We start from the raw sequence: 21,070 nt of genomic DNA on the forward strand, positions 1-21,070 counted from the left end.
CAGGTAGAAGATAGGGAAGGGTAGACGGACTAGTCAATTTGAGTAGCCTCACATCAAAATTGAATATTATAATTGGTCTAGTGTCTTACAGCAAATTGACGTAGAATTATAGTGTCTTTCAGCAAAGCCACATTATTTCAATGGTCTGTAGCAAATGGCGACTTTTAACGATGTCCCCCAGCCAAATTTCCTTTGGGGTTGTGGGTTTAGGCTTGGCGAGAAATGTGAGTGGAAAGTCCAACGTAATTTTCTACGGGCTAATTCATGCCTTTGCAATTTCGTCCTGCATGTTTGAAGAATGATATTTCAAAGACCAAAATTAAATTACGTCCTAATTAGAAGGGTCTCTTTGATAGATTTTGAGCCAATAAACTACAGACTTGCAAGAAAAATTAAACCATCAACACAAGGCTATAAACTGGCAAGAAAACTACAGCCCAGTAGCAAAGCTTGTACAGGCAGTTGTGCTTTCTCCTATATATGCAGGCAGCAGGGCTACAACGCTTCAACTGGATGATTTACGCAATCTCAAAACTGAGATAGCATACTGAGGCCTGAATGAGATTCAGCTTCCTTTTCTTTTTTTTGGTAATGGTCAAATGTTATCCGGTTGTCATCAGCACGCAATTTACAAAATGTAATGCAGTCCTCGCAAACTAAAACTTCACCACTAGGGTCTTTTAAAGGAAGAACTTCAGCACTAGCACCGCAAATCTGAAGGCCTTGCAAAGGATCATAACAACTTGTCTGTCAAACCATGCTAACAATCCTCATCATAAACAACGTGATAGTGGAGATTACTAGTAGCTAGCGCTCACACTCAGGAAGCGCCAGCGTCTTGATCCTGGCACACCTGGCTCTCAGGGCAGCATCATCAGCTATGACCTTGTAGCAGTCGCGCAAGCAGAGAGTTTCCAGGCGAGGGCAGCCGTCGAGGACGGCCGCCAGCTCGTCGTTGGTGATGTTGCTGCTGGTGAGGCTGAGGCTCCGCAGCCCGGTCATCGCTGCGATCCCGAGCGCCTCAGCGACGCGGCGAGGGTAGTTCAAGGAGAACCTGAAGCACTCCCGGCGCAGGCTGAAACGCCTCAGCTGGGGGCATGCTTTGCCGGTGGACTCGTACGCGTTGCGACCGCCGATCTTCGGACAGAGCTCGAGCGAGAGGTCCTCTAGCAGAGGTGACTTTGTAACCAGTTCGGTGAATCCCTTGTTGGAGACCTCGTGGCATGATATAAGGCTGAGTGTCTTCAGAGATGGTGACCTGTAAAACTTGGTTAGATTAGAAGGGAGCCAGGATATGCAGTAGAAACGTCTAAAGAAAGGAATGCGGTAAAAAGGTTCCTGACTTTTAAAAAATTCGCTGAGAAAATTAGGACGCGACTACAATACAGTTAAAAAATTGTCATAGAGTTAAGGCCTAAAAGAAATGTGGCAATCAAAGTTATTACAATCTGACAAACAGACAAACCAATGCATATGAGCTTATTGGTAGAAAATCATGAAAATACCCATATATTTTTTTAATCTTGGGAAAAGTGTAGAGTACCCCTTCAAGTATGGACAAATTATGGAGAACCCTCTAAACTATTTTTTGGTCCCTTTCATAAAAGAAAACTATGTTTTGTTCAATTAGCTCTCACAACTATATTATTAGTTCATTTCTACTCAGCCTGAAGAAGAAAAACGAGAAGATCCCCCGAAATAATTCTAGACTGAATATAGATTAAAAATCTACTAATACGGAAAGGCAAAAGAAAATAAAGGCACCTGTCCCCTATATACTTTAGAAGCTCGTCGGTGACGAAGTACTTCCCGGAGAACACCTCCAGCTTCCCCCCGGAGCGGTCGACGGCCACCATCGCCATGGCGCGCAGGACGTCTCCCTTCATCTCCTCCACTACCCTGTGGCTCGCCATGTCCACGGACCGCCACAGCTCGGGCTCCCTGGCCGCCTGCAACCACGAGCGGCAGACGAGGCCCGAGCCCATGAGGATCTCGACGGGGCCGAGCCTGGCGAAGACCAGCACGAGCGCGTCCAGCGACAGCTCCGACCAGTCCCTGCCGCCGGCAGCAGACGGCGGCGTCGGCTCAGGCTGGGAGGAACTCGTCGCAGACTCCATTCTTAACCTGGCAACACCTGATCTAGTCGGGGCCGCGCGGCGGCGCCGGTGGCTGGCTGGAATGTTTGGCGAGGGAGAGGAGGAGGGGGGCGAATTGAGTGCTGACTGATTCTTCTTACCTGTCCGAAGCGAGACAGGAGAAATATCGGCCGGCCTGATGGCCCACGGCATGGAAGATCCAAAACCGGGACTGCACGCTGACTGTTCGCGGACCCAAGGATTTCTTCCAAACGAGTTAGCTCACGTGATTTTTCTGATTATTCAATAGAATTGAGGCACTGACTTATGGTTGACGCGTACAAGGTTATATGTCTATATAAACACGCAAAAAGAAACTACTTGGACTACACTATTAACAATAGGAGTAATTGTGTTGTTTCGGCTATTTAATCACCACTGTTATCTTACATCTGCTTCCTCTGTCCTAAATACAAGGTATTTTGGTTATCGTAAGTCAAACCGTTTTAAGTTTGATCAAATTGATAGAAAAGAGTGATAATATCTTGAATATCAGATGAGAATAATTAAATTTATTATAAAATATACTTTTATACTTTACTTATTTGATGCTAGATGTTAATATACTTCTCTAGAAATTTGATAAAAACTTAGACTATCTTAATTTAGAATAAATTAAAATATCTTATATTTCAAGACGGAGAGGGTGCTTTTCAACTTTGTTATTAAATTTCACCTGTGTATGTTTTTTCATACTCAAGTTTGTGTTTAGCTTCCTTCCGTCAAGAACTCCTAACCATGTCAATTCAGCTGTAAAGGACACTTTTATCCCTATAGATCATTTGCCCCGACTTTTCCATCAAGAGCTCACGGTGCGAAGCTTCCTTGAGATTAAAGGGAGGGAGTGCACCCACCCCACCCACCCTAGAAAAAACTATAAAATGCTAGAAAGGATAGATCTTATCTTCACCACTTCCCTACTGAACAAATCAAAAGCACAAACTTATTAGCCATGCTTCATCTAATTTGGCCCTCCCAGTGCCAAAAATCTAGGAAGACCAGTCTGCGAAAGTGTGCTCCGAGCTTATAAGTTGAGCTTTCCAGGTTCTCACATGCAGGTGGGAGACGCATACTGCAATTCGCCAATTGATGTAGTCCAGCGGTTCAGAAAGGTCATCTTCATGCATTCTCACGATCGAGCAAACAAAACTTGGATTATAAACTGAGCCTTTCACTAAACCCAAAAAGTTGGCAAACATTTTATGTTACAAGAGATGAGGAATGCCATGATATATCCTTCCATCAAATCCAAATACAGAACTTAACTTAAAAGTGCAAAAAAATTAATGTTATGAATTATAAACATCTTTTTTGAAAAAATTGTCGGCAATAGCTATGACACATGTTTCCTCAAAAAAAAAAAAAGCTATCATACACACAAGAAGTTTCCGAGAGAGAGGACTGCTGGACTGGACTGGCGACTCCTTCGTGCACCGAGACCTGGGCCCTGCCAGTGCGGTGCTTACATGGTCCGAACAGGCCGAAACATGAGATGGGGCTGTACCAGTGACAGTGAGTGTGATCCTTTTGCTTTTTTTATATGTTTTTTCTTTATGCTTGTGACACTGAATTCATGTCAGAATAGAAGTTTATAATTTTTTTTGAAAGATCAGAAGTTTATAATCTTCGGATCAACTCTGAATGGAACTCCACTTACACACACTTGCATGTCAGATAAAAGGCGTGCGCTAGCCTAGCTTATGCTGTATGCTTCCATGTACATAGAAGTTCAGGTCAAGGGAAATTCAAACACAAGAGCACAATTAGGGCACCTTTGAAGTGTGGAAGTTCTTTTCCAAGCCCAACATGCATCTATCCCGGCCATATCAATTCATAAGCATTGCCCAGATAAGGAGAGCATAAATTGCCTATTTTCGCTGAGCATACATTGCCACGGCGAGTTAAGGAAATATCTCAAGTACAACAGTCATTACACTGTCCTCAACTCCACAAGTTCAGAGTCAGTGAGCATAAGAAAAGGCAGACAATACATGACGCTGATACATTTGTGCCGCTAAGCAATCTTCCAGCTAAAGGTGATGAGACCCCAGCAACATAAGATCGCCGTTCCTCTTAGACACCATTAAAGATTCAAAGTATAGTGGTAAGGACCAAACTAAATCAGTAATCATCATCATCATCATCATCATCATCTCTCAGTAGCATGCGCATACCCTTGAGGAACATCCGATCTTCTGGACCAAGCTCGGCCTCATAGATGCCATTGAGGTAGCGGAACGGGTCACAGTAATCGTCATAATCATCCGAGTCCAGAATGTAGTCACCATAGTCACAATCATCACTGTCGGAGTAGATGTCAAATGACCCAAGAGTATCACTGTCGGAGTAGATGCCAACTGACCAAAGAGGGCTACAAACCGGAAAGCCATAGTCATCAGTAGAATCATAGGGAAGCTTCAGCGTCTTGATCCTTGCACACTTTGCTTGCAGGGTATCATCCATGGTGATGTTGAAGCAGTGACGGATGTCCAGGGACTCCAGGTGGGGGCAGTTGTCAAGGATGGCTCTCAGTCCTTCATTGGTGAGGCTATTGCCAAAGAGCTGCAGAGTGCACAACCCATGCATAGAGGCAATCCCCAGGGCATCATCATCCTTCTTGTACTTCAAATCATTATCATCATAGTCATAATAGTAGTCCTCATCATCCGAGTGCTCTCTGATCCCTAGGTTGATGAAGCGATAACTATTGAATCTGAAGTGCTTCAGCTCCGGGCATGCTTTGCCAACAGCCTCAAACACATGCTTCCCACCTATATTTGTAAAGAGTGAAATCTCGAGCTCCTCAAGCAAAGGAAAATTCTTTATCTGCTCTTCAAATCTGATGATATCCTGACAAGAAATGAGGCGGAGACTCTTTAGGGATGGTGCCCTGCGAAGATAGTAGTTGTACATTAGTAACCAATAAATACACCATATAAAAGAAATGCAGATGTATGCTGTACAAATTATAACTAGTGCCAATTCTTGCTAAAGTGAGGTGCAGTTATCTACTTAGGGTCCAATGAAAGAGCATTTAGAGATGACAATAACAATCAATGAATACAGCTTCAAAAAGAAATGCCAAAGGATTGTGTACAAAACTATCTATCATGCTTGACAAGATATGAAAGGGCATTCAAAATGGCTGTAAAAGTGGATAAGTCACTTTAGAGAATAATCACATATAATGACCAGTCCATCATTTGGATGAGTTCAGTGGTACTGAACTAACAATTTATATTTGGTATGGTAACAACACATTTGGCTGGAGAATGCAGCTACAGATTAAGATATCAGCACCTTATCTTTTCATATAAGTTCAATCAGTCTGTTTCACTTGTTTAGTTGTTTCATGAGGTAATGCTTTATCCCTGAAATATTAGCACCGAGTTGCATTCCATTTCAAATAGGGACAGTGTTTCTTTGTGTAAAATAGTTATAGAATTTGTACATAAATCTATGTTTTTTGTTTAGACCAAAGATCACCTTAAGGAAACATCAGATATCATAACACCGTAAGCTTCTTCTGTAGATAATGGCAAGGATAGCACACAATCTTTGCAAGTTAACAGTTCACCACTTTGTAAAGACAAAGTACGCAAAGGCAGTAAAGCACCAAAGGTCAACTAAATGCTAGGCTGGGAAAAGTTCACGGTGTATAAAACAGAAACAACATGAAGATATTCCAGATTCATCCATTAGAATTATTTTGTACCTATCAGGAATATATCACTAAAATGTCCATTTGATGATGCAAGAATACACTTTTATGTTGTCAAAGAAGGAAACTGGAACAGATCAATTCTCTAATCTAATCCTATGTAATTATAATCAGTATTTTATACATTTTTACGAAGGAACAGTCCGATAGTCGCAACAAAGTAAAATCAGAACGGAACTTTAAAAATCCTAGATAGAATTGGGGGTGCCGGTGTGGTGTGGGATTGCAATCTCACTGTTCGCCAAGGAGCTGGAGCACGCCGTCATCGGCAGCGTACTCGGCCCAGAACGCCTCGCACCGCCCCTTGGCGCTGCGGACGGCGGCCCGCGCCATCCCGCAGAGGTCGACCCGGCGGTGGAGGTCGGCGTGGCCGCGCATGTCGATGCGGCGCCAGAGCGCGGGGTCGTCGCGCGCGGCGCGGCGCCAGGAGCGGCACACCCGCGCGGGCCCATGAGGATCTCGACGTGGTCGACCCTGCGGAGGACGGCCGCGAGCGCGTCCGGCAGCAGCGCCTGGTAGCCTCGGGTGGGCTAGGGTTCGGGGCAGCGGAGCCGGGCCTGCGCGCGAAGGCGGCGGGCGGTGGCAGCCACGGCGCCGCTACGAGGCCCCTCGCGCGCGCGACGGCCGCCGGCGCACCCGTGGCGGCGGCTGCAGGGTGGTCGAGCTTGCGTGCGAAGGCGGCCGGCGGGGGCAGCCACGGCAACGCTCCCGGGACCGTCACGCGCTCGACCGCCGCCGGACGCGGCACCGTCACGGGGCCCCCCGCGCGCTCGACAGACGGCGCACCCGCGGCGGCGGCGGCAGGGTGGTCGAGCTTGCGAGCGAAGGCGGCGGGCGGAGGCAGCCACGGCACCGCTGCGGGGTCCGTCGCGCGCTCGACCGGCTCCGGACGCGGCGGCGGCTGGTCGCGGCGGCCGCGGCGGGAGGCGGAGTAGGGCGCCATTGCGACTGGGGAGGGGAAGGGTTTGGGGGTTCTTGGCTTCGCGAGTACGGCGGTGGGTTGGGGAAATGGGAAGCGAAAGAGAGTGAGACCCCGCATTCCCATGTCGGACGCGTATTTCTCTGTCATACTCTTTCGCGTGTTTGCCGTCCCCTCGTCATTCTCTCACCTAAAAAAGTCTGATAATCAGGGATGTTGTGAAGCAAAATGTCACATGATGCCAATCTAGCTCAACGTATAGTGTCTATATGTAGTGATATGTAGTGTCTGTATTATTATATCATCGAGACACCATCTTTATAAACTATACTCTACACCTATGATATCTTGGTGTGGATTCCTATTAAACTTACTCTCTTTTCTCCACCTACCATATTTGTTCTCCATTTATTATGAAGATATCACTTTACTCCCAATGCACAACTTGTAGTGCCTAGTATATTAGTTTACATGTTGATACTGGATCTTACGTGAGATCCAATTTCTTCCTCTCTTCATTCAGTACTATATAGGTTAAAAGTTACATGTGGCGGTATAATTAATACTATGGAAACTATCCTACACGGAGGGTTAGGGATGCTCTAATATTATAGTAGGGTGTAATTGTATTGTGCTGTAGGGGTGTTGGCAAATGTGCATAATATAGGGATTCATTTTCAAATTGGTCGAAGAACTTTGCCCATTCCAATTTTAATAGGGTGTGATATAATTGTACATGGCTATCTGTCTTACGACTTTTGAATACTGAGAGCATAGCATAAAACACTGTCCAAGTTTTCTTTGAGCCCTATATTGAAAGGTTTGGTTTGCGATTTCAATGTTTATCTTGATTTCGATATGTTAACACAAACAGTTTTTGAATCTATTGTTTCCCTATTTGAAACCCAAACGTGGAAGTAAAATCTGATTCCAAAGTGCTTGATCATCATTAGCACCTAAATGGCTAAATCCGACTTTGTAGGTCCAAAGTTTCGATCAAAATGCCTTGCAAACAAATAACAGAATAAGAAAGACAGACAGCCTCTCGTTTCTTTCTTGTCTCAAGAAACAAAAAAAGCAGACTATATTCATTTCAAGGACTCGACCAGCAGAGCAACAACATTCACACGTGATTCATTTCAGGAACATGCACAAACTAGTCAAAGCACTGGGGATTAACAACAGATGTTCAGCTTCGTCAAGCCAGATATAAGCAGCTATCAAAACAAAGCATGTACAGAGTAGTTATCCAGGTCCGAGTACGAGTCTGGGCTAATGACATTCGCACCACCACATAGGTATGCATATAATCCGATCAACATTACCTTGTTTTCACTGTTGGCATACAGCGCCATGCAGACTTAGGAAACTGGAAACGAAAGACTCCAAACAATGTTGTGAACATATAAAAATGGTAGCCACAACATATATCACTACAGTACGATAGCTAGCGATCTTAAGTCCAGCACTAGGTGATAGACAAAATCCAGCTCAACGATCTGTTGCACCAGCAGAAGCGATGAAGGATGGACAGCGCCCAGTGAAGACAAAATATGCAGAAACTTGAGCACTTGGGACAGGCATCAGGCAGTTCCATCACAGCATGCAGATATGTTTCATTTCATGAGCGCCCACAAACCCCTTAGGATCATCCTAGCTTCTTCATCATCTTTATCCATACCATCAATGTAGTTGGAAGGATCATAGATATCATCGTCATCATCGAGATCGGTGTCCAGCTCATAGTAAACATCAGACCCATGTAGCCATCATCAGAGTCATCCTCCCTCTGGGAGTGATCGACCCAGACAGGAGCCGAAACTATGAAGTCGTAATCATCAGTTGAGTCATCGGGAAGCCGCAGCGTCTTGATACCAGCACACTTTGCTCGGAGTGTTGTCCATTTCAACATTGAAGCAGTGGCGTATGTCGAGGGACTCCAGCTGGTTGCAGTTGTCCAAGATCACTGTCAGCACTGCATTGGTGAGGTTATTGCCAAAGATCTGCAGGGAGTGTAGTCCAGTCATAGCTGCTATCCCCAGGGCTTCCCCATCCTTGTTGTAGTCAACATCTTCAAAACTGTAGAAACTGCGTTCACATAGTCTGAAGCGCTTGAGTTGTGGACATGATTTTCCAACAGTCTCAAACACTTCCTGCCCAAATACATCGCTAGAAAGTGAAAGCTCAAGCTCCTCGAGCAGAGGAAGCTTCTTTATTGCCTCTGCAAACCCTTCATTGGAGACATCAAAGCAAGATATGAGGCGAAGGCTCTTAAGATGCCCTGCAAAGATAGCACTATGCTCAGTATCCAAATATGCAGCTAAAGATACATATCAGGAAACATTTTATTTATCTGTTCGAAAAAAGGCAACTAATCACCAATCACCAGCCTGTAACATGCGTAACATTTACAGGTTAATATATATAACTTGAATTGTAATCACTAGCCTGAAAAAAATGTTCAATATCAAGGTTTGTCGCTCCTAGCTCTGGTACTGTGATTTCTCACTCCTAAAATTGGATTCACGTTTTGCCACCCCTAATTCTACAACAGTTATGATCAGAATTTTCCCTAGTCCTATAATTTAACATTTTCAGTGATACGCCCACATGCTTATTAGTGTTTTCACTTTTTTTTATTTTAAAAAAACGTGCACAGCCTAAGAACATTGCTTGAAAGTTATTGGTTGTCCAGAGTCAGCAATCAGTTCTAACCTTCCGTATTCTCACCGTGCCAGCAGGTTATACTAGAGACCAATATGCTCAAGAATGTCACTTAAACATAAACTAGCCCATTAAGAAAAAGCAGTTGAAATGACGATGCTTATGATCAGAAGGATATGCTATTGTAGATTTTTACTAGCATGAGGGAATTCTGAATAAATTCAGGACCATTGACTGACTGCCAACCTTTTGTTTACCCAAATGCATATCGACATTGCAACTAAGACATCTACTACTCAGACAGTAGTAACCACACTTCCACAACCATATATAGCACGATGGTCAGATCTCAGAAGCACCCACAACGCAACAAACTATCTGAAATCCTACCGTAGTTCCTCCGTCTAGGATAACCAATTTATCCACAAATGTTCTAACGGATGCAGCGCTGATAGCCGCAAACTCGAGGCAAATGAAACACGAACGGAATTAGAATTGGGGGAGTCGGAGGAATTGGTTCTTACTGCTCGCCGAGGAACAGGAGGAAGTCGTCGTTGCCGGCGTACTCGCCCCAGAAGGCCTCGCACTGGCCGTTGGCGTTGCGGACGGCGGCCTGCGCCATCCCGTGGAGGTTGACCTGGTTGAAGAGGTCGGCGTGGCCGCGCATGTCGATGCGGCGCCACAGGGAGGGGTCGTCCCGCGCGGCGCGGCGCCAGGAGCGGCACGCCTGGCCGGCGCCCGTGAGGATCTCGATGTGGTCCAGCTTGCAGAAGACGGCCACGAGCGCGTCCCGCGGCAGCGACGCCCAGTCCCTCGCCTCATCCGCCTTGCGGCGGCGGCGCCTGGAGGAGGAGGGCGGCGGCGTCGGGGGACGGGCCTGGGGATCAGGAGGGCTAGGGTTTGGGGGAGCGACGCGCGGGGCGGGGCACGGCCCGCGCGCGAAGGCGGCGGGGGGCGGCAGGCGCGGCGCTGCGACGGGGCCCCTCGCGCGCTCGGCCGGCGCCGCGTCCGGGGCCGGGTCGAGCTCTCGTCGTGCGAAGCCCGCGGGCGGAGGCAGCCGCGGCCCCGCTGCGGGTGCGGGGGCCGTCGCGCGCCCGACCGCCTCCGGGTGCGCCGCCGGGGGTGCGGGCTTGTTGCGGCCGCGACGACGAGAGGCGGAGGAGGACAGCATGGCGTCGGGGTGCGAGGGAGGTGGAGGGAAGGAGGGTTTGGGCAGGCTTTTCGCGAGTACGGCGGTGGGGGAGGGAAATGGGGGAGAAGTTCCGCGTTCTGGTGCCGAATACGTAATTTCGAATATACGCTTTCTCCTCTTGGTCCTTCATGTGCATGTACCAACGCCTGCAGATGGTGTAGAACTTGTTCCAGCATTTGAAAGCATTAACACCAGCCTTTTTTCCCTGTAGCTTGTACCATGACCAACAGTATACACTGCTGTGTGCTACTGTCGCTAAGTACAGAATAGACCTTTTATCTATCTCTTTAATCCCTGCTGGAGTTAGACCCGGGACTAATGAAAGAATTAGTCCCGGATCCAACGGCTAGGGGAGCAGAGGATCTTTAGTCTTGGTTGGAGGTACTGATCAGGACTAAAAGTCTCTCTTTAGTTTCGGATGGTGACCCCAACCGAGACTAAAAGTTAGTTCCGGTTGGTAACACCAACCGGACCTAAAGAGTTACCTTTTAATCCCGTTTGGGGTTACCAACAGGGATTAAAGCGTTCTTCACAGGTCAGTTTAAAATGAAAGCATCACATTTAGAGTCACATGTGCTATTTAGGTGGGGCGATAAAGAAACTATACGTCAATTAGTTGTACTTGCCAATTATTTTTTTAGCGTTGCAGATCTTTTAGTCTCGGTTTTTACAACGGAGACTAAAGATCGGGATCCTTAGTCCCGGATTGGCTGTCCCGGTTTGAAAACTGGAACTACAAGGGCAACCGGGACTAGTGTTATGTTCTGTACTAGCATGTATTTGGCGCATGAAACTTGATTCTCTTTTGTTCGCGTGCCCTAGATTTGTTCCCACACCGCCTGCTTAGCCTAGAAGATGTAGACAATCTAGATTTGTTCTTGCTTTTTGGATGAAGTTTCTCAAGTCCCGGATTGTAAGGTAGGAGAAATATAAACAAGGAAGTACGGTGCCAATCACTCAGCTTTGCACTGCAATGCAATGCAAGCAATATTGTCTGACCTCGGCCTGGCATATTCTTGCAAGGCTCCGAAGAGCACAGGACTGAGGGAGACTCTCAATGTAGGAAGAGCTTCTGTGAACTTTGCACGTACTAGGCTCTCCTCCTTTGCAAGCGACCAACATGCTCATCAGATCCATTTAAAAAAAGCATGCATGTAAATACATAGTCCTTGAAAGTAACACTTAATCATAAAACTCAGCTACGTAGGATTCAGATTGATAAGCACCACCACGACCAAAAAAAAAGAGAGAGAAAGAAAAAATCATCACTGCCAGGGTTATCCTGACCTGATGATGCAGCTAGGGTTCACAGCCGGTACGGATAGTAGTCATCAGATGATTAAGCGGCCATTAGGGAAGATGTCGCCATAGCTGTGATCCAACGCACTGACGCGCAACTTGATGCCGCTTGGCCCGCACTGCACCATCCATGACAACTTTGAAGCAACAAAGTAGGTCAACGGACTCCAGGTGAGGGCAGTTGTCAAGGATGGCAGCCATTGCCTTGTTGTTCAGTTCACCGCAAGAAATCTTCAGGGATCGGAGCACAGCCCGCGCATTGTTGCGATACCATAGGCTTCGTCATGGCCGAACTTGACCTATGCCGAGAAGTCTTTGTCAGCTACGAATTGCTTTAGGTTTCGGCATGCTTCGCCAACAGCCTCATAGGTTGCATGGCGACCTATACTTTTGCAGCTAGAAAGGTTGAGCTCCTCAAGCAGAGGCAACTTGCCGATTGCCTCGACAAATCCTTCATTGCGGATATGGAAGCAAGATATTAGGCGAAGAACCTTGAGAGATGGTGCCCTGTAAAATAGCACTTGTATATAAATTAAGGTTCAAACATATAGATGAAAGCAAGGTGCGGTAGTTTAAATATATTCAACTAGCTAGAATCTCTTCTGCATGGAGGAACAATCTAGAATATAAAATTCTTTTGTATTTCTGATTAGGAACATCAGGAGATCTAAACTTTTCCAGTACCCACCACCCATATTGGTAAAAGCATTTCCCCCCGTGCAATGGACTACTTGCAAGTTGCAACTAAGCTTACTATACACCAACTAACCCAAGGAAGCATTTGATCCAATTAAAGTTGCAACAAAAAACTATGTTCCCTAACCATTGACAAACATAGTACTCCTAACCTAGCAACAAATCTACTGCTCTGGCAGTAATTCCACGTTGTTGGTAACACAAAAATAGTCAGATTTCCTATATTCAGTAACTCTTTGCAATGTGATCCAAAACAAGGCTAGGTCTCATTAGAACTGAAATGTGAAGAAAATCTTTTCCCTCCACAAATTACGACCATATTTGTATGAAAGGTGGAACTAAACACATACCAAATTAGCAAACTCTCACAGCTATTCCTGAAGACTGTAGTGTTTCAGTATGTTTAGGGTTTAGATCTCAATAAATAATGATGTGAGTCAGAAGAATGCAGGAAACAAGCAATGACTAGTGTTTAGATCTCAATAAATGTTGCCCTCTTATTCGTTTTCTTCAAGAGTTTCCATTGCTAAGAAAATCCCCACGTTTGCGAAATGGTATAGGGTTTAGATCTCAATAAACAAATGATGCTGAGAAGTGCTGATAGAAACAAGCAAAAACTAGGACTTTTTTTGTGCTAGTAAGACAATTTTGGTTGAGGAATAGAAAATACTACAGCTTAAGATCCTATCTGCCCCCAATGTACTTGAGCAGGTCATCATCAACAAACGCCTCGCCGATGAACACCTCCAGCTGGCCGGCGGAGCGGTCCACGGCCTTCTTCGCCATGGCACGCAGGACATCCGCATAGCTGTACCTGGACTTCTCCTTGACGGCGGCATTGTGGCTGCTCGCCATGTCGAGGTGCCTCCACAGGGAAGGCTCCTCGGCCGCGGCCGCGTGGAGCCACGAGCGGCACACGAGTCCCGCGCCCATGAGGATCTCGACGGGGTCGAGCCTGGCGAAGACCGACGCGATGGCGTCGAGGGGCAGCTCCGACCAGTCCCTGGCCGGCGCCGCTTGCGCAGGCTCGGCGTCTCCCCCGGCCGCCATTGTCCTTGGCAAACGGAACGGCAGCTTCTGAATCTGAAAAGAAGGGGAGAGGAAAGGAGCAGTGCTAGATCAGATCCAGTGATCCAGTGGTTACTGAAGAGCACAGCGCGTGCGAGAGGTTCATGGCACAGAGGCACTCCGATCCTCACCTTCGTCGTTGCCGGCGCCGGCACGGTTTCCACCGGCATCCGTCGAGGACAAGATCACGTGCTCTTAGATCTCTGCTCTGTGAATGAATCCGTCTTTCCGGGTTGAAATTTAGGGGCCGCATGCAAGGGCTATGCTAAAGCTGAAACCAGTAAAGAAAAAAAGAATTAATTTCATCCGGCTTACAAAACGACTTCACGTTTTAGTGCCTCAATTTTGCGCGTAACAGGTAAAACCGATAAGGGCATCAGTAGTGGTTAGGGGCGGCTAGACCTTGTACGTGGATCCCACTCGAGATAATGCCGCCTCCTCTTTAGGGTGGGCTCCATATGGGGGAAAATCAACGCACATCCGCACGGGAGAAGCAGCGCGCGTCGCAGGGAACTTTTCCCATCTCTTCCGAGGCCCTTGCGCAAGCTGCTCGCCGGCTGATTCCGCGTCAATACGGAAGTTTGCCCTCCAAAATTTACCCCACCAAAGTACCTTGAGCACGGGTGGTGAAATGCTTCCTGCACCTCCAAAGTTTCCCCACCAAAGTTTGAAGGTGAGTGAAAAGATCTCCTTTGATGTTGAAACTCTCGAAACTTGGCGAACCATGTTGCTGAAAGTTGTACGAGGAGCTAAAAGGATTTAGATTTTGCATGAACCGAGGAGGCCAACAGCTGGAGGATATGGAGGCAAGCCCATACAGGACGCACGCGTGCAGCCGCCGTTGTTGACTCGAGAAGGCCAAAAAATTAAGCGTCAAATGTGCTGATGCACTCGTCTCTCGAGCTGTGGCTGCAAGTGATTTTACATGTGCAACAATTTCTAGTGTGTGATACTCTGTAATTCATTAAATTGTACAGGAGATCCGGCAACCGCATACTATCGGAGTAGTAGAATGGATAGAGTGAATCCTTTTGTACAGTATCTGGTTTGGAAACATGTGGTAAAAGTATCTTTACAGGGAATGTTTCCTCTTAATAAAGGATGAACTCGTTCTCTCAAATATGGAGGGATGAATTCTTCACACGGGGCGTGCATGTGCAAGTGGGTCACATGTTATTAGAGACATGTTATCTCGAGACCAAACGCGCGCGGGAGAAAAAAAAAAGTCATACTCGTCTCAACATAGCTCTAATCCACTTATATTGGGTCTATATTTTTCTTTGAGTAAATTTCACCGGCGGTACTTAAACTTATCCCGCGTTCTTACTCAGATCTGGTACTCTCAAAATGTATGGTTCTGATCCTTATTAGAGCTGTCTGGTCGTCCGTGCTATTTTTCTCAAACTAGTTTTTGTGATTTTCTCTAGAAATTTTGGAGCAAAGGTTAAATGGTTTTCAAATCCTTTTTTAACCTCTAAAATAAAATCAGTTACTAATGAATGTGTTAAAATTACAACTCCCAAAATGGGCGCAGTGGAGAATTGTGGAAATCACATCACATACGGCCGTCTCTATATACAGGTATTAGCGATACTATTGAATTCCCAACGGGTATATAAAAGAGAAGTTCACTATTCTTCGAGAAGAGTTGATGCTGCAGCGAATTTTGCAAAAACCATAGAAATTCATCAAAAACATGGATTCTCAAGGAGCGTGTGAAACCGCGTCGCTTGCCGCCCGCGCGGCGCAGACGGCGCACTCGCCCCCGTCCTTCCCCGCCGCCGCCGCCGCACGCCGGCCGTCGAGGTAGTGCTGGTACACGTAGGAGAGGAACCCCCAGACGGCCATGAGCATGGCCACGGCCTTGACGCCCGTCATCCTGTCCCCGAACAGCACCACCGCGAACACCGGCACCAGCGGGAGCTGCACGGCGCCCGTCGCGTTCGCGAACAGCGACGACACCCTGGCGACCAGCCGCACCTGCCCCGCCAGCGCCGCCTGCCACGACACCGCTGCCCCGGCCAGCGTCAGCACGTACCTCGCCGGCCCGTCCCGGAACGCCGCCATCTCCCCCTGGACCGTCCGCCACTCCCCCGACGCGAGCAGCCCCGCCACCGCCACCGCCGACGCCACGAGGTTGGTGTGCATCTGCGTCCTCAGCACCCACCGCGGCGTCCGCGCCCGGACCACCCTCTCGAAGGCGAGCTCGTAGAGGGACAGGATCAGCGCGAAGACGGCGGAGGCCGCCAGCGTGAGGACGAACCCGGCCGCGTACCTGCCCCGCGGTGGCGCCGGCGCGCCGCCGCCTGAGGAGGTCCCGTCGGAGGACGCGCCGACGCCGAGCAGCGCGGCGGCGAAGGTGAGCACCACCACGGAGTTGGCGATGAGCGGCGTGAAGCGCTGCGCGTTGATGAGCCGCGACGTGACGGCGTTGAAGGCCAGCTGCGTCGCCGCCACCAGCGAGAAGGTGGACACCGGCAGGTACTGCAGCGCGTACGCGTACATCAGGTTGTCGATGCCGATCAGGACGCCGATGCCGAGGTAGACGGCCGCCAGCTTGGACGGTGCCGGCCGGCGACGCTCCTCCTCCGATGGCGTCGGCGGCGTCAGGAGCAGCGGGATGGCCAGGAGCGGCGCGCCACCGGACTGCGTGAGCGTGGCCATCCACTTGCTGTTGCCGCCGGAGTTGTAGTACAGGCGGCTGAGGAGGGTGGCTACGGTCCCTCCGGCGAGCAACATCAGCATGTCCACGGCCACCAGCGCCCACCACCGGACGCCGCGGCCTCTCGCCAGCCGGCGTGTGGGAGGTTCAGGTCCCGGTCCATCACGGCTGCCGCCGCCCTTGTCGCCGGATTCCAGCTCCGGAACACCTTATTATTAGCTCGAAGAGAAAATTTTGCCACAGTTTAGCAGCACAGTTAGTTAAGTTCAGTCTTTTTCTAACACAAAAGGAGCTTAAGCAAGTAGTCAAATAGTAAGGAATTCAGCGAAGGCAAACTGATCTTCAAAATTGGTTGTAGAAAAAGAAGCCATTCTCGAAAAGGAACACGTTCAGTTGGCCAAAAAGCAGATACAAAGAGAGTCTTATCGTTTTGACGTACCTGTGATTTGGAGCTGAATTTCTTGAGCATGTGCCATCTTGCTGGCTGGAACTCAATACCTGCAGGAACAGAGGGTAACTTCTTCAGTATCCTCCAGTTCCTTTACTTTCACAGTTCTTTCGGTGGACAATGAGCTCCAGGCTCCTTGGCATCCTATATACCCATCCCAACATTTTCTAATTGTAAAGAGACATCTATTTCCAGTACGGTTATGAGATTTATATAAAAAATTGGTTGGCAGAGAATCTGATGTGCACTAGCCGTCATAGCTGTTTCTATCAAGTCAGTCATGCCATGCAGTAGGTGTGCCTTTTCCATGTTCTACTTCTATGATTGGGGTGCCGGCAAGAAACTTTCAGCGCCGAGGGCCCTGGTCCAGCAATACTTTGCAACAGTTACTGCAACCATTTTTTTAGGGTTATGCAGCCGGGATTTTGTTGCACCAAGCATCACTGAATGGTATTTTCACGTTGACGGACATGCGAGGTTCCTTGATGGTTAATCCGGGCTAGTTCTTAAAATTAAAATTTAGTACGGGAGGGGCAATTGTAAAAAATAGTTTTTTTAAAAATAAATTTAAAAAATTTGAGTTCTCGATTCAGAATGAGTGCTCGAATTTATCTTAATTTATTATAGAAATTACCAATACTATTCTTTTAGAGGTAGATAATATGCGTTAGGACAACAAGGTATTCTATTCTCGGAGGTGCTGAGTCTGTAAGGTATGTAAAAAAAGGACACTCCAGCTAATTGGTGAGAGATATATGTGCTCATTTATTTTGTCAAGTAGTCATCTACCTGAAGTGGACATAAACAGCTTAACTTCATGATGCGGTGACGAGCGCTTGTTCTAGTCTTCCAAAGAAGATTTGACCAAATACTCCATGAAGGAAACATGTTGCATCGTCTCATGCATATCGTCTAGCAAGTGGTGTATATTCTTTTAATCTCGAAGTTCTTGCCAGTCACGCACGTCACCTCTTGTAGAATTTCATGTAAGATCCAAACAGGAGCAATCATTATCCTGATACGGTTTCTGCATGTTAGTGTCTTGATTCGTATAATTTTCTTTCGGAATGAGTCTACTTTACCCACCAACCTATTGAGGTTGGTCTAGTTATTCCCCTCAACTATGAAACCGGATATTCTACACCCCAAACTATCCAAAACCGTCTAAATAAACCCCTAGATGGTTTTAGAGGTGGTTTTTCGCCTACGTGGCATTACACGTGGACAATGATGTGGCAATAGCAAGTTTAAAATCTACTTCACCCTAAACTATTAAATTTCGTCTACATATCCCCTCAACTATATACTTCACCCCTTATGATTGTTTTATGCATTTCGTTAATGTAGATCACGCTTGTGTGGAGGTACTACGACTACGTGAACGATGATGTGGTGTTGACCTCATCCCTATCTCTCTCACACAAGCATATCCTGCTATTCACCTTTGCTCCCATTATACCTCATTAATTCCTCTACAATAGAACCATAATTGTGCAAATCTGACTTGTGTTTGAAAAAAAGCAAGGGCCAGTACCATGTCAACTTTCGTGTTGTGATCTACATTAGCGAAATGCATAAAAAAAATAACAGTGGATAAAATATATAGTTGAGGGGGTTATGTAGATGAAAATTAATAGTTTGGGGGTGAAGTAGATTTTGAACTTGCCATTGTCCACATGTAATGCTACGTAGGCGAAAAACCATCTCTAAAAGCATCAAGAGGGTTATTTGAGTTATTTAAATGGTTTTGGATAGTTTAGAATGTAGAATTTTTGGTTTTACAGTTGAGGGGTTTAGCTAGACCAACCTCAATATATGGGGTAAAGTAGACTCTTTCTGTCGTCGCATTATGCTGACTTTATCCCGGTTATGGTATCTTGGACTTATCTTTTGGGTGTTTTGACTGATGGAAGCAGCTAGAGCGGAGGCCTTGAGATCTTTTCCTCTTTGGTTGATTAGACACACAGGTTTCGTAAACAATGCAACTTCCTAAGGGGCTCATCAGTATTGAATCCAGGCTATACCAGGTTAGGGCCGCCCGACTCGACAAATCTAACCCGATCTAAAAGAATTGACCTGACCCGATCAATATGTGGTCTAGGCTCGTGTCGAAATTTTTGACCCACAGCAATAATTGGGATTGGCATGAGCTCATTTTTTTTTACTTGAAAGTTGAAACCTAAAAATCCTCTGACCAAACTCAAGAATTGTATATAAAGAATTAGATTTAGCCCAGTCCGACCCGACCACGTATTGGGTCAGGTTTTGGACAAAAAATCCAGCCCGGTGGTCGGATTAGGTCAAAGAAGAAAAATACCGGATTTATTTTTGACCTGATCCGGCCCGGCCCATAATCAGGTGTAATCCATTCACTCTTCTTAACATGACAACCATCAGCCGCATATAGAGCCTGATTGGTTCGCTTCTAAAATATTAGCATGCCAAAATATGGGCAAACTCATAAATTTTGGCACTCAAAAATCAACCCACCTAACCAAGTGCTATTCTAAACTTGCCAAGGTTTTGATAAAAAAAATATTGGTATGCCCATGTTTGGTCATGCCCATATTTTGGCATGCTAATATTTTAGCATCCAACCAAGCATGCTCTTTATTTTGCTTTGTTGTGACTAATTTACTCCGTCCAGTTCCAAGCATGCTCTTTGGTTGGGTTTTGTAACCTTCTGCTGCTGGTTTGATAAGGCCGACGGATCGGATGAGGCATGCGACGCAAATTCAATCAAACCATGCACACCAAAATAAAACCATTGTAAACTCTCCACAAATCCAATCACACGCGGGAGGATTCGTTCTCACTTCTCAGGAATGAGCTCGATCCGCTCTAAAAATCGGGATACATCACGCCGCTGTAGTAGACGCAGTCCCTGACAGGGCTGGCGTACGGGAGGTCGTAGCCCTCCATGGAGTCCTTCGGCATCTGCAGTGCCTTCACCCCGGCACACCTGGCCCGCATCTCGCCGTTCATACTGACGTTGAAACAGTGCCGGATGTCGAGGGACTCGAGCCGCCGGCAGCCGTCGAGGATGGCCGCCAGGTCGGCGTTGCGGAGGCTGTTGGCGAAGAGCTGCAGGGAGCGCAGCCCGGGCATCGCCGCGATCTCGGCGGCCTCGCAGCCGCCCGTGTCGCCCGGCCTCCAGTAGTAGAAGCGGTCGTGGTTCAGCCGGAGGCGCGTCAGGAGCGGGCACGCCGCGCCGACGCCGGCGAGGCAGGTGGTGATGGAGTCCAGGTCGTAGTGCGAGATCTCGAGCTCCTCCAGCAGAGGAAACCTCCTGATCACCTCGTTCATCCTGTGTGGCGGAATTCCATTGCAGGAGATGAGCCGGAGACTCTTCAGCATCGGCGCCCTGCGAGACAGATAGATCTCAGTGAATTTGTTGGAAAAGATTTTATTTTTTGTACGCTACTTAATTAAAGATGAGGAAGAGTGTTGCTCACGCGTCCGCCAGGAAGAGGAAGAAGTCGTTGTCCCCGAAGATCTCAGTCCAGAAGGCCTCGCACCGGCCCGCGCTGCGCCTCACGGCAGCCCGCGCCGCCGCCTGGAGGTCGACGTGGTAGGCCAGGCGGCGGCGCATGTCGACGCGGCGCCACAGCTCGGGCTCCTCCCGCGTCGCGCGGCGCCACGGCCGGCACACGTGGCCGGCCCCCGTGAGGATGTCGACGGCGTCCAGCCTGCGGAGCACGGCCAGCAGCGCGTCCACCGGCAGCTCCGCCCAGTCCCTCGCCTCCTCCTCCCCCTCGCCCTTGCCTTCCCTACGAGGCACCGGCGCCGGAGGCTGCTCGGCCTGCCCAACAAGGCGAGTCCGACGGTGGTGGATCGAGGAACACGTGCCCATCGAACGGTCGCCGCGCCGTCCGGCCGCCGGTCACCTAGCTAGCTTGTCTTTGTGGCTACCTAGCACGCGGCGCGGCGGCGAGCTGAGCATGAGCTCATATTATAGGCAACGGGGACACGCCGGCCGGACGGGTGCCATTAATTATTTCACCGCCGGCGTTACGGCGTTGGTGTCGGCTCACCGGCCGGAAAGCGACGTCTTTGTAGCGAAGCTGATCCTTTCGTGAGCAAGCTGTGGATAAACAATTGGCGAGTTCTCGACAAGGACAACAAGCACGTCAGCGTACGTCTCCGGTAGGATGCGGAAATACAATTTCACCACAGGAAAGCAAGTTTTTTTTAGGTTACACAATTTGTTGGTGCTTTTTTTAAACAAAATTTCATTATATAATAATAGCAAATTAGCTCTCAGTC

At 47.9% G+C, this 21,070-nt stretch overlaps 4 protein-coding genes and 2 pseudogenes across 6 annotated transcripts; all 6 read right to left on the reverse strand.

Annotated features, from left to right (window-relative positions):
* Positions 1–548: 548 nt before the first annotated feature.
* LOC112897045 (putative F-box/LRR-repeat protein 23) lies at positions 549–2,277 on the reverse strand. Of its 2 annotated transcripts, none has more exons than XM_025965231.1 (2): positions 1,780–2,277; positions 549–1,258 (listed from the first exon to the last, which is right to left on the reverse strand). In XM_025965231.1, exons 1-2 carry the CDS (start codon positions 2,115–2,117, stop codon positions 808–810), a joined length of 789 nt encoding a protein of 262 aa, XP_025821016.1. In that variant the 5' UTR covers positions 2,118–2,277; the 3' UTR covers positions 549–807. The 2 variants fall into 2 exon arrangements, with proteins under 2 accessions (XP_025821016.1, XP_025821015.1); XM_025965230.1 differs by having other exon boundaries at positions 1,765–2,269.
* Positions 2,278–4,256: 1,979 nt separating this feature from the next.
* LOC112896910 lies at positions 4,257–6,799 on the reverse strand (annotated as a pseudogene).
* A 1,403-nt stretch (positions 6,800–8,202) lies between these two features.
* LOC112897919 lies at positions 8,203–10,610 on the reverse strand (annotated as a pseudogene).
* A 2,700-nt stretch (positions 10,611–13,310) lies between these two features.
* LOC112896911 (F-box protein SKIP19) lies at positions 13,311–13,864 on the reverse strand. The gene is made up of 2 exons (XM_025965033.1): positions 13,826–13,864; positions 13,311–13,709 (listed from the first exon to the last, which is right to left on the reverse strand). Exons 1-2 carry the CDS (start codon positions 13,862–13,864, stop codon positions 13,311–13,313), a joined length of 438 nt encoding a protein of 145 aa, XP_025820818.1.
* Positions 13,865–15,184: 1,320 nt separating this feature from the next.
* On the reverse strand, positions 15,185–16,993 carry LOC112897690 (probable purine permease 11). 2 transcript variants are annotated; one of them, XM_025966051.1, is made up of 2 exons: positions 16,796–16,993; positions 15,185–16,564 (listed from the first exon to the last, which is right to left on the reverse strand). In XM_025966051.1, the coding sequence occupies exons 1-2, from the start codon at positions 16,830–16,832 to the stop codon at positions 15,399–15,401; spliced, it is 1,203 nt and encodes a 400-aa protein (XP_025821836.1). In that variant the 5' UTR covers positions 16,833–16,993; the 3' UTR covers positions 15,185–15,398. The 2 variants fall into 2 exon arrangements, with proteins under 2 accessions (XP_025821836.1, XP_025821837.1); XM_025966052.1 differs by having other exon boundaries at positions 15,185–16,575.
* A 2,545-nt stretch (positions 16,994–19,538) lies between these two features.
* On the reverse strand, positions 19,539–20,784 carry LOC112897716 (putative F-box/LRR-repeat protein 23). The gene is made up of 2 exons (XM_025966106.1): positions 20,260–20,784; positions 19,539–20,168 (listed from the first exon to the last, which is right to left on the reverse strand). Exons 1-2 carry the CDS (start codon positions 20,655–20,657, stop codon positions 19,646–19,648), a joined length of 921 nt encoding a protein of 306 aa, XP_025821891.1. The 5' UTR covers positions 20,658–20,784; the 3' UTR covers positions 19,539–19,645.
* Positions 20,785–21,070: the final 286 nt, after the last annotated feature.

Source organism: Panicum hallii, chromosome 6 (assembly GCF_002211085.1).
Source record: "Panicum hallii strain FIL2 chromosome 6, PHallii_v3.1, whole genome shotgun sequence".
Lineage (NCBI taxonomy): Eukaryota > Viridiplantae > Streptophyta > Magnoliopsida > Poales > Poaceae > Panicum > Panicum hallii.

What these genes read in the sequence shown, in the direction of transcription:
- LOC112896911 (XM_025965033.1), bottom strand. Translation starts at nt 13,864, where the DNA reads ATGCCGGTGGAAACCGTGCCGGCGCCGGCAACGACGAAG. An exon ending in CGGCGCCGGCAACGACGAAG is followed by an intron (nt 13,710 to 13,825) that starts GTGAGGATCGGA and finishes CCTTCTTTTCAG; the next exon opens with ATTCAGAAGCTGCCGTTCCG.
- LOC112897045 (XM_025965230.1), bottom strand. Translation starts at nt 2,117, where the DNA reads ATGGAGTCTGCGACGAGTTCCTCCCAGCCTGAGCCGACGCCGCCGTCT. An exon ending in CTAAAGTATATAGGGGACAG is followed by an intron (nt 1,259 to 1,764) that starts GTGCCTTTATTT and finishes CAAGTTTTACAG; the next exon opens with GTCACCATCTCTGAAGACAC.
- LOC112897690 (XM_025966051.1), bottom strand. Translation starts at nt 16,832, where the DNA reads ATGGCACATGCTCAAGAAATTCAGCTCCAAATCACAG. An exon ending in AATTCAGCTCCAAATCACAG is followed by an intron (nt 16,565 to 16,795) that starts GTACGTCAAAAC and finishes GCTAATAATAAG; the next exon opens with GTGTTCCGGAGCTGGAATCC.
- LOC112897716 (XM_025966106.1), bottom strand. Translation starts at nt 20,657, where the DNA reads ATGGGCACGTGTTCCTCGATCCACCACCGTCGGACTCGCCTTGTTGGG. An exon ending in TTCCTCTTCCTGGCGGACGC is followed by an intron (nt 20,169 to 20,259) that starts GTGAGCAACACT and finishes TCTGTCTCGCAG; the next exon opens with GGCGCCGATGCTGAAGAGTC.